Below are 11758 nucleotides of genomic sequence, written 5' to 3' on the forward strand. Positions count from 1 at the left end.
TGGAAGACACTCGTCACCATTATTATTGTCTGGTCGGTCCAGGGCCTTGCCCTGCTCTGGTCTCCTGAAAGAAGGGAGGAGGGCAGGCAGAGCCGAAGACTGGGGCCTGGACTCCACACAGGGAGGGGAGTGGACAGAGGTGTCCCAGGCCAGGCAGGAGACCTTTGACTCAAACGAGGAGGCTAGAGAGCTGGGAGTGACCTGGCTAGTTGGGCTGATGGGCGCCAGACCAGCCTTGAGGTGTGAACCCACTGCCCTTAGGAGGGAGGGGGCAGGGCAGATTCCAGCAGACCCCACTGGTAGAAGCCTGGATTGGTGGAGGTAGGGTACCGCCTGCCTCCTGCCCCAAGAGAGGGACTGTCCCGTACCTCCATGGGCGCCTTCGGCTCCTAGAACCTGCCTGCCAGACCTTTTGGGGGCCACGGAGCAGCCACCTGCCCAGACACAGCCTCTGGGCAGCCCTCCCTGGGCAGCTCCATCAGGCAGTGGGCTGGGCAGACCCCTCGGCCTTTCTCAGCCTCCGTTTCCTCACCTGTAACATGGAAAGGCTAGTAACAGGCAGGGTGGCTGGTGATGGTTACAGAGGCCAAGGAGTTGGGTGGGGGTGGGGGGAGTCAGGGGCTAGGCAATGGCAAAGACTGGTGTGTTCTGGGGCCCGGCTACTCAAAGTGTGGGATCCCTGAAGGTGGCTGCAGCTCCCCGGAGGGTTTGTGCGGGATGGAGATCTCAGTAGAATCTGGAGCTAAGGGCCCAGGTGGCTGGCTACACAGTCAGGTGAGAGAACTGCCTTCACCCAGGTGGAGTGGGGAGGCAAATGAGGCATAGTGGGATCGGTGGGGGCTTGCTGCCCTCAAGACACAGCCTCCCCTGCCCAGGCCCCAAGCAGGGGGCATTGGGTAAGTACAGCAGAGCGGCCAGAAGCCCTGATCAGCCAGAGTGAGAGCACAGCTGGCCCAGGCATGGCAAAGGAGGCATGGACGAGGCATCCAAGACCAGGCCAGCTGGCTAAGGGCACTGAGTGGCTACAGGGCAAGGCCCATCAGGGGGGCAGGAAGTGGTAAGCCAGGACCACCGCTGTACTCCTCCCAGGTGGCTCACAGCAAAGGTGCTCTAACACAGCAGGGGCTGCCCCTGACTGCTGCCCGTGGCTGCCTCCATCCCTCACTCCAGCTGTTTGCTATCAAGGCAGGGGAGTGGGTGTGTCCAGCCAAGCCCTTGCCCAGAATTGAGCCCTGACAAGTACCCCAACAGAGAGGCCGAGGGCCTGCTTCCCACCCCTCACAGCAGGGTGAAGAGAGGGGAGCCATCTCCCGAGAAGAGGCAGGACTGTCTCTGCCCAGGGAGGATGGTGGGAGTGGGGGGCGCAGCAGGGCTTGGGGAGTGGGAGCCGTTATGTTGAACCCATGAGCACAGCACCCTCCAAACTGGTGTCGGATCCCGCAGACGAGTCCCTGGAGGAGCGACCCTGCAGGAAGCGGATGATCTTCTCGATGGTGGCCTCCTGGTACTCATGCGACCATCTGGGGACACAGAGGCCGAGGGGGTCAGGGGCTCGGCTGGGGACCACGTGCACCTGCCCCCCTCAGCCCTGGACCCTGGGCCTCACTTGATGCCATTGAAGGTGAGCACGGCCTGCATGTCCTCGGGGAGAGCCCGGGGCTCCGGCCACTCAAAGCCATCGATGATGGGCACAATGTTCTTGCCACAGCTCAGGGCAGTCACAATCTCCTGGAAGAAGAACCGAGAAGAGACTAGAGGTGAGGAGGAAGAGGCCCCTTCCCCAACCCAGGGGCCCTGGTGCTAGGGCTACAGGTTCAAGGGTGAACCTGGGACTGGACACTGGACCTGGAGTCCACCATAAATCTCCCCCTACCTGCACCCCCCCCCCAATCCATCTCAAGTCCTGACAGTTTACTCCCTACTGGCTTCTCGGAGCTGCCCCACTCCCGCTGCTTCCCAGGCTCCAACCTCCCGGAATCTTTAGGCTCCACCAGGTCCCCTGCTGGTGCGGTGGTTACAAGTTGGGCTGCGATCCGCATGGTCAACAGTTCAAAGCCACCAGCAGCTCTGCAGAGGAAGACTGGACTTTCTACTCCTGTCAACATTACAGCCTTGGAAAGCCACAGGGGTCACTGTGCGTCAACAGTGACTTGGCGGCTGAGAGCTTGGTAATGTTTTTGAGCTCACCCCTCACGTGGTCTCCATGCTGCCCCTTTGCCCAGCTCGTCTTTGCCATATGTGTATCTGGTGACATCACCTCTCACTCTCCATCTTCCAGACCCCTTGCTGTGTCCTGTGAGACCCTGGCAACTCGGGCCTCAGCCGCTTCTCAAACTCCCCCGCCCTCACCAGCCTCGCAGCCACACCCCTTGCACGTGGCACCCCCTCTTCCCTCCCTGCACAAGGCCTATGTACCTGCGATTTCCTCAGACTACAGTGCTCTTTCTGCCCCTTCACCGCGCTAAGACCTACTCCTGTTTCCCATCTGAGCTCAATCAGCTCAGGTCCCTGGACGTCTCCCCTCTCCTCCCCGACCAGGGCAGAGCCCCATCCCCCAAAACAGGGTATTCCTGCTGCATGCCGCCGCCTCCGCCAATTGGCACTGCCAGGTAAGCGTTGGTCTGCTAACTACAAGGTCGGCGGTTCAGACCCACCAGCTGCTCCATGGAGAGCTCGGAGGCTGTCTGCTCCCGTGAAGGTGCCCAGCCTTGGACACCCTCTGTGGGGTAGCTCTGCGTGGTCGTCCACCCGATGGCAGTGGGTTTGGTTTGGGGGCTTTACTTCATACCTCTCGTACCCACCAGATGTAAGGGCTGGGACCTCTAAATTTACAGCGGGTATCCTGAGTGGGTGGAGGGAAATCCAGCAGTCAGGAGGGAGGGGGGCATGCCGGCTCCCAAACCCGTGGTGGGCAGCCGCCCACATGGCTGCATGAGGGACACTGGCCTCCTTCCGCTCCCTGCCCCCTGCTCCAGGGGCCGAGGGCCCCAGAAAGAAGCGAGCCCGTGGCAATGGGTGTCGGAGCTGAGCACCAGAGTGGACACGTGTCAATAAGATCTCCGCAGCCACGCGGGAGGGCAGCTACAGGGTTCTGTGGACGGTGGGTGCAGCGGCGCCTAGGATAGAGTGTAGGCTTCGTAAACGCTAGGCGTTAGGAGTTCCTCTTCTGGAAAGGAGGCTAGCCAACGCCTCCTCCCGGGATGGTGCTGGGATACAGCTGGCTCTTAGTGGGTAGCCTGGCGAGTGCTCATTGAATGTTTCTTCTCCGCGCACGGCTGACCACAGGGACTGGAGTTCCCTTGCAGCTTCCCTTATTGATGACCTACTAATGTGGCTTCGGGGAAAGCTTTACAATCAGAGGCAATCAGGTACTAAAACCACCCAAGGAGGGATGACGGAACCTTTGGGCCTGGGCCAAGGCGCCCAGCACCCTCCCTGCCCCCTCCCTCCTCCTCCTCAGCTGGGAGAAGCAGGGGGCTGGGGTGCTGAGCAGCTTTGTGGAGGGGAAGACCTCCTGGCTGGGGGAAGAACCTCTGTAATGCTGACTCTCACCGGCTTTCTAATGAGCTTCACTTTTTAGGAGTGAGGTGAAGGAAGCCTATTGAGCCGGGGGGTGCCTTTTCCTGGGTCACCCACATGCCCAGCCCAGGAGGGCTCTGAGCTGAGCTTTGGGTTCCAGGCCCGGGGCTGTTGTGAGCCCTCAGTGAGTATTTGGATGCATTTGGACCATGCAGCCTCCGTGTATTCGGGAGCCTTTAGAAATGTGCTCCCCCCAGGCGGCCACCCAACCTAAAAGCCCAAATCACTGATGCCCTAGACGGCAGAGGCTGCCAGTCAATGGCTGCGGGACACCGTCACTCAGCTGGTTAAGGCCAAACCCTCCACCAGAGGCAGGTCGCCGGCCCCAGTAAACCTAGTAGGTGTGCTTCCTCCGTGCATCCCGGCTCCACCAGAATTAAAGCACTCGGTGCTTTAATCATCGGTTCAACTACAACTGTATCTTACAAACCCTCCAACGCCAAATAGGGTGCCGAGCATGAGCTTAGGCACCAGGGATTCACAGGGAAGAGGTGAAGCCCGAGCGCTCCCGACCCCCACAGCTATTCCTCTCTGAGACAGCCATCCACCACCTTCTCTGAATCCTTGCCACATTCCTCCAGCAGGTGTCCCTTGCCCAGCGTCCGTCTCCCAACCAGGCCTGGCCCTCCGTCCTTCCTATATGGCCTCTGGGGCTTGACCCTCTCCCCCATTCCAATCCAGATGGCACCCGGTGCCAGAACCTTCCTCTGAAAGTGCACGGTGCCCAGAGCTGCCTCTCTCATGGGCTCCCCGCTGCCCACTACTCTAAGCACAGGTCCTCTCCCCGCCTCTAGCCTCCTAGCCTGGCTCCACGGTTCTTACCTGGAAGGAGAGGTGCTGGTAAATGTTTAAAGAGCATGCTATCCAGAGGAAAACCAAACAAACCAAGGCCCTGATTTGTAGCGTGTGCCAGTTTCTTCAGTAAACCTCCCCGCTCTGCCCGCTCTCAGGCTCCCTACTTGTACACGGCTTCCCTGAGCGCGGTGTCGGGAAGAGAGTACAAGGGTGCTGATGGGCCGGTCAAGCTGCGGCTACTCCTTTCAAGCACGTCCTTCTCACCCCCTCCGGTCTGGGCGGTGGAACAGAGGGGTGGGCTAACAGAGCGTGGGCTTTGGAGTCCATCCGAGTTCAAAGCCCGGCTGTTGAATTTCTACCCCAGTAGTGTGGTCACAAGCGCCCCCATAGTGTAGTAAGTTGCTCGTTGGGCTGCTCACTGAAAGGTCCAAACCCACGAGGTGCCCCATGGGAGAAAGAGGAGGACTTCTACTCCCACAAAGCTTTCCTGCCTCCGACCCCCACAGGGGCCATTCCACTCTGTCTCTGAGAGTCCCTGGGAGCCAGGATCGAGTGTGGCCGTAGGAAAGCTATCCTACTTCTGGGCCTCGAGGTCTTCATCCGTGAAACCTTGTTCATTCATTAGTTCATTAGTCATTTGCTCCCTCGCACGTGCTTTTCTCTGCATGGAGAGGCCCCTCTCTTCAGCCCGGCTTCCTTCCTGAGCCCTTCCCTGGTGGTTCTAGCCCTTGATGCGCTCTCTCTTCTCCACACTCTTCCAGCAAGTAGGAGGTTCACCTCTTGGCCTAGTCTTTACACCAGCTTAAAGACGATCTAATCCCTCTGGGCATATGCCTTCCTCTCCTGCTATTTGAGGACAAGGGCCCCATCTTGGACGGCTGTTGCACACCTCAGTCCTACTCCCAATTCCTACTGACTGATTAATGATTAATCACCTGCAGGTGTTACGCAATGTGGACCCTATCATGACTACGCACTGGAGCCAATAAAGGCTCAGGACACGGAAGCTCCAAGAGCTTACAGGTTCCTGAACAACACGGACACCTGTAAGAGGTAGGCCACTTTGCGGAACACAGAAGCTTCGCCACTTTGCGGAACACAGAAGCTTCACCCTGGGAACCCTCTGACCTCACTCTATCTCCTCTGCACGCGTATCTTGATTTGCATCCTTTTGCTCTGATACATCTGGAATTTTAAGCACATTCACCTGCAGCGGGGACACGGACCCACGCATCTGTCTCTTCCCCAACTGCTCACTATGTCAAGCTCTGACGAGTCACCGGTGAGTACAACGGTGGTAGCACTCCTAACAGGAACCCTGATGGCATAGTGGGTACACACGTTGGGCTGGTAACTGCAAGTTCGGCAGTTCAAAACTACCAGCCCCTCCAGGAGAAAGATGGCGCTTCTGTTCCCGTAAAGAATTCCAGTCCCAGAAACTCACAGGGGCAGTTCTACCCTGTCCTATAAGGTCGCTATAAATCGGTATTGACTTAATGGCAGGGAGTTTTTGTTGTTGTTTCAATGCTTATCATTATATTAATAATTATTATTACTATTACCATGTAGTTACCGTGTGCCAGACTTTCTGCTATGCACATCCCGGGCTTCAGTTCTTTTCATCCTTATAACAGTATCCTGGGGAGTTAGGACTATTATTACGTCCACTCTCCAGCAAAAAACATGAAGTTCCTTGGGGTGCGGGACCTGGATCAAGGCCAGAACGGCACTTCAAATTCACAACCTGGTACTCTTAACAGTCATTTCATTCTGCCTGTCACATGCTCTCCAGCCCTTCGGCCCGCACAGAGCTTGTTTTTCAAAACATTTTCATCCCTCTCTGATCCTAACAACAATCCTGCGAGGAGAAGCCCCACCCACTGCCATCAAGTTGCTTCTGATTCGTTGCAACTTTACAGAAGAGAGGGTTTCCAAGACTATAGATCTTTTCAGCAAGCAGAAGGCCTGGTGGGTTTGAATGGCTGACTTTGCAGTGAGCCGCCCAGTGTTTAACCCACTGTGCTGCCAGAGTCCCTCACAAGGTGAGGAGGATGTGTAAACGATCCCCATTTTCCAGAGGAAGAGACAGAGTGTCAGAGAGTCTCAGTGACTGGCTGCACCCCTCTCCAAGTTGGGCTATGCCTCCTGACTTCTCCCTCAGCCGGGAGGTGCATCACAGTTAGGTGTCGCTGGTGTGAGCAGTTGAGAAGAGTGGAGGACCTTGTCCCCCAGGCTACTGGCCACTGCTGGGGCCACCGAGGCCCAGGCTAGCACCTACCTTGTGCACCCAGTCCTTACAGTCATGGTCCTGCATGCATTTGTCGAGTGCCCCGGCCGACAGCACCAGCACAAAGTTCCGGGCATCCATGACACTCTGGATGAGCTTGTCCTCGAATTTGCCCGCCTCCAGCTTCTCCACATCAATGAAGACGCTGAAGCCGTGCAGCTGCAGGTGCACCTTGAGGAGGCTGCGGAGACGGCTCGGTTCACTGCCAAGGCCTCGCCCTGCAGCCCCAGCCTGCCTGCCAGCCCCTCCTCACCTGGCCAGCTGAGAGCCCGAGTTCCGGCGGTAGCTGATGAAGACATCCGGGGTGTCCCCACTGAGCTTGCAGCCAGTGCACGGCAGCGGGGAGTGAAGCATTTCTAGGGTGGATGAGAAGCCACATGGTGATTTGGAGATCAATGTACGCTGGGGGACTGAGTCCCATCAGCCCAGCCTAGGCAGGTGGGTGGTACACTGGGGCAGAGCTTATCCGAAAAGGAAGTGGAGAGATCAGCCTACAGGTAAGTTATCCCCTTTTGCAGATGAGGAAACCGAGACTATGGGAAGGTAGGATGCAAACCATTGGTGAGCTCGTCTCAGGAGGCATGCACAGTTGGGACGGAGGGGCCCTGGTATGCCCCTCTAGCCCTGCCTGCTCCCTGGATCTCCAGACCAGTCCTGGAGTGGCCCAGTGCCACGCCCAACTCGACACCCCAGACACCTGGCATCAGCCTCAACCCCTGCCTCTCATCCACTCATTCCACAAATATTTATTGAGGCCCCACTGGGTGCCAGGCACCATCCCTGTACCTGCGACATCAGTGAACCAACCTGCCAGTCCTGCCTTCATGGAGCTGACACTCAGCCCTCAGAGCGAAGCACGGTGCTCTGTGGATTCGTCCTGCTAAACATTTGAACTCTCCCAAAACACGTGAACGAATCTCTTGGTACTGAAGTGGGGAGGGGGTGGCAGGTTCCTAGAATCTACCCGGCCCTCATGGAAACACCTCCACTACCCACCCTGCCTGGTAACCACATGGTAACTACTGTCGACCAAATGGTTAAACCTCCCCACTCCACAGCCCTCCTGCAATGTCCCCTAACACATGCACTGGCAAACCTCCACTTTTGTATAGGTGGATCCCTGCCCCCCCCCCTCGTGCCTTTACCCCCTCCAAGTTTCCCTCCCCTTGGTGTATCCTTCAAGGCCTGCTCAAGCAACCCCTCTCCTCTCCTTGGAAGTCTATACCTAAGTCAGGGCTTCCTCTGGGAGCCATGCCAGGGGGCTCATTACCTACCTGCCTCACCCCCAACTCCCCACCTCACCCCCATAACCATCTTAGACTGGAACTGTCTTCAGGGTAAAGCAATTCACACCCTTGCTTCCCCGGAGCCCAGTCTCGGCCCCTAAGTGCGCAGCAAATGGCCAAAGGGGCTTCTCCTGCACCCCTCGGGCCCGGCCGGGCTGGGTGCAGGCTGACCTCTGGCGGCCGAGATGATGCGCGCGCGGTGCACGCCCACGCGGACGCCGCAGTCCTCCAGCAGCTGCTGCTCGGATACGCGGTGCAGCAGCGAGCGGTCCAGGCCGCAGCTGACCAGGCCGTACGTGTACTGGCGGAAGCGCGGGTCCAGGCTGCCCAGCCAGTCGGCCAGGTTGCTGCGGTCACAGGTCGTGTAGTTGGCGAAGGTCTTGAGCTCCGTGAGCTCCCTGAAAAACCTGCACCCGGTGGAGGAGAGAGTGCAGAGGTCCCGGCTTCAGGACTGGCCCGTGGAGGGGGTGGGGAGGCATGTGCGTGGGCCGGGCCGTACCTTTTGCGGGTGATGCTCGACTTCATGCCCAGGTCCGTCTTGAGCTCCTCCTCCGTGAGCCTCAGAAGCAGGTCGCCATCTACCTGTTGCTCCTGGGGAGGGGGCAAGTGTCAGGGAGGGTCTCCTCCTCAGCCTCTACCCGGGCCCAAGATGCGAGGGGACCCAGCGCGGAGTCCAGTGCCCCCGAAGGTGGCTAAATCTGGGCTCCCCACCCACAAACGGCCACCTGCAGCCGGGTGCAAGTGACAGAGGGTTCCCGAGTAGTGGTCTGCAGGTGGGGGCGGGCGGGGGGCTGTTGCATTTATGCAGGGCTTTAGAACGCCCCCTGGAGGATGGTGGCACAGTGGGTTACTCATTGAGCTGTGAACTATAAGGTCAGTGGTTTGAAACCACCAGCTGCTCCCTGGAAGAAAAATGAGTCTTTCAACTCTGGTAGAGTTACAGGCTTGGAAACCCGCAGAAGCAGTTCTACCCTGTTCTATAGGGTCACTGTGAGTTGAAATCCACCCAATAGCAGGGAGTTTGGTTTTCAGGACACACCCTAAGTGACGATGGGACCCACGAGGATATGCCCACCCAGAATTCAGGGAGGCAGCCCCACCCCCACCCCGCCCCGAGGCTCTACCCGAAAGCTCTCGCAGAATTCGGAGAAGCTGATCTGCTGCAGCCACGTCTGGACCTCAGACTCCTTCCAGCTGGCCACGCAGGGCAGGATGGGCCGTGGCACCTCTGCGCCCACCAGGCGTAAGGCACGCTTAGCCAGCGTCGACGTGGTGCCGTTGCTGGAGTAGGAGACTAGTCGTTTCAGGCTCTGGATGGCACCGATGTCGCTGAACACCTGGGGAGAACAGCATCTTCAGCCCACCAGCTCAACAAAAGCCACGAATGTGCCCAGTTCCACCCCTCGTCTCTCACTATGCAAGTCCCACCATCCACCCTAGCACTACCTGCATCCCCCAAACCACCTGTTCCTGTGGACTCCCCTACGTGAAGCTTTCTCACCTGTTTCCCAGGTCCCCCTGCATCTCTCCTCTCCCCTTGATAGCTCCCACCTGCCCTAGGACAAAGCCTGAGCTTGTAGTAGGCATCCAGGGTTCTAGCTACTTCAGCCCCTGCCTATGGCTCCCAGGTCAGCCCTCCTTCCACCCATCCCAAACTTGTCTGGCACTTCGGTTGCTCCCACCCCACCACCACTACCACCCCACACACGAATCACAAAGACTCGCACACTTTGGCCCAGGATGTTCCAAGACCCCAACGTCCTCCCCTGTTCATGGGGCCCCCACTCCTTCATTGGCATCCAAATGGGCTAGTAACTCCTCTGGGTAGTTTGCTTTGGCTCCCCCACAGCGTGGCCTATTGGACCTCAACCCCACTCTAAAAGTAATGTCTCTGGTATTAGTTGATAACGTAACTTCCACTGGCCTACAAGCCCAAGGTTGCCGCGTGAACACTGGACTTGGCACGCTGCTCGGTAAGTCTTGGTTGAATGGCACTCACTGGGCTTTGCTAGAACAACGGAGTACCAGTGCTGGCAACCATGGCAGCTGCCCAGACTCAATCCTCCTTCCCTTCCAGTCCCTTCTCCCAAAGCAGAATGCCCTGCTGTGTGGGGCAGGTCCTCCCATGGCCCAACTCTGGGCACAGGGAGGAGAAAAGAGGCTTCTAGAACATAAATTAGAGCTTGGAAGGGTTTCACCTTGACATGTGGGTGCACACCTGATAGATGATACCTATGGTACAGACAGAGTGAATCACTCTCTGTGCACCAGCTGTCACCAACCCCCAGCACCCCCAGAGGAACACAAGGGAAGGAGAGCGACATTCTTAGGGGCGGACTCTTGAATCTGCAATATGTAGAAAGCACACTACGTGGTTTGTAATGTACCTATTGTGAGCCCCACATCCAGAGTAAGCACTGTTGGCTGTAGTCCAACTCCAATGTCCCAGAAAATAAAAATGAAGCCTAGAGAGGCCCAGAGAGGGAATCCAGGGATTCAGTGCCACACAGCAAGTTAAAGCAGAAGACAGTGGCTGTGTAGAGCAGTCCCTGAGCGTGGGGAGCCCTGGGGACTCTGGTGAGAGTTATCTGCTTGATGAACTGATGTCACTCCCCTGAGCTTTAGTTTCCCTCCTTCTGAGCTTCTTCCAGGCACCTGAAGCCAAGCTAACCCACTAAACTCTCTCCCCTTTTCCCCAATCCAACCTGTCCCCCCCCCTCTCGTTCATCTTATCAGGTGCCTTCACCCACTGAGTGATGTCAAGCCAGGCATCCTCCGCCTTGACCCAGTCAACCACCAAGTCCTAAATCCAGCTCGTTAGCACCTGGTGGGGGAGCCCTGGCGGAGTAGCGGTTATGTGTTGGGTGCCTAACGGAGAAGTCATGGGTTAGAAACCACCAGCCGCTGTGCAGGCGAGAGGTGGGCCTTTCTATTCCCCACAAAGAATGACAGTCTCTCAGAAACCCACAGGAGCAGTTCTACCTGCCCCATAGGGTAGCCGTCAGAATTGACTCCAGAGCAGTGAGGTGGTTTTCGTTGTTGTTGTTTTGGGGGGGGGTCTGTCTATTTCTGCTGTCCTAACCTGGTCCCTGCATCAACCATCGCAAGTGTCCCCATCCTGCCCCAGAAACCTCATCCGCCCAACCCTTTCTCCATCCAGCTGCAGGGTAGGATGGTCTTTGTATAATCCCAATGCTTCCCCTTGCCCCAAAGACCAAGTTCAAATTCCTGGTCTAGGGCCTTCAGGGCAAAAAACGAGGTTCTTCAGCCCTCACTTTGCCTTGGCCTAACTCTCTTGTGTTGAATGCCACTGCCTCTGGGAAGCCTTTCCAGACACCCCCTAGCCCCAAGCCCATCCGACCCTAGCCCCAGACCCACCTTGGTCTTGCCCTGAAGGGTCTTGATGGCAGCCTCTGCACAGAGGTAGAAAGCGCCGATGCACTGCGCCTCCATGCGCGACGAGTCGAGCAACGGCACGAGGCGCTGCAGGTCGTCGGGCCCGCGGCCCTGGCTGGTGTCGCTGGCGTCCACGAGGCAGCGGGCGAAGCGGCCGGGGTCCAGCGAGGCCACGAGCGGCTCCACGAGCGCCAGGGTGCCGGAGCGCTCCACCTCGCGCTCCACCTCCTTGTTGGTGGCCAGCACGGCCACCGCCAGGCAGGCGTGCAGCCGCAGCAGCTCGTCCTCCTTGGAGAAGGCGAGCGGGAAGAGCCACTCGGCGGCGCGCTTCTCCACCATGCGCCGCTGGGCCGCCGCGCCGCCGTGCAGCGCGCAGTTGGCCAGGGCCAGCGCGCAGTGGCGCAGCAGCGGCGGG

General features: G+C 58.2%; 1 protein-coding gene across 1 annotated transcript in view; it reads right to left on the reverse strand.

Annotated features, from left to right (window-relative positions):
• The window catches only part of SARM1 (sterile alpha and TIR motif containing 1), a 19247-nt gene continuing 7489 nt past the window's right edge, over positions 1-11758 (reverse strand). The window contains exons 3-10 of the mRNA XM_030888090.2: positions 11326-11758; positions 9072-9284; positions 8447-8538; positions 8119-8354; positions 6915-7017; positions 6653-6842; positions 1607-1728; positions 1-1520 (exon numbers count right to left, since the gene is read on the reverse strand). The exon at positions 11326-11758 is cut by the window's right edge and continues 51 nt beyond it. Of these exons, the coding sequence (XP_030743950.1) occupies positions 1391-1520; positions 1607-1728; positions 6653-6842; positions 6915-7017; positions 8119-8354; positions 8447-8538; positions 9072-9284; positions 11326-11758 (1519 nt within the window). The 3' untranslated portion in view covers positions 1-1390. The remainder of the gene's footprint in view (positions 1521-1606; positions 1729-6652; positions 6843-6914; positions 7018-8118; positions 8355-8446; positions 8539-9071; positions 9285-11325) is intronic.

This window comes from Echinops telfairi, unplaced genomic scaffold (genome assembly GCF_000313985.2).
Source record: "Echinops telfairi isolate 266 unplaced genomic scaffold, ASM31398v2 ScPeMD7_7458;HRSCAF=8496, whole genome shotgun sequence".
NCBI lineage: Eukaryota > Metazoa > Chordata > Mammalia > Afrosoricida > Tenrecidae > Echinops > Echinops telfairi.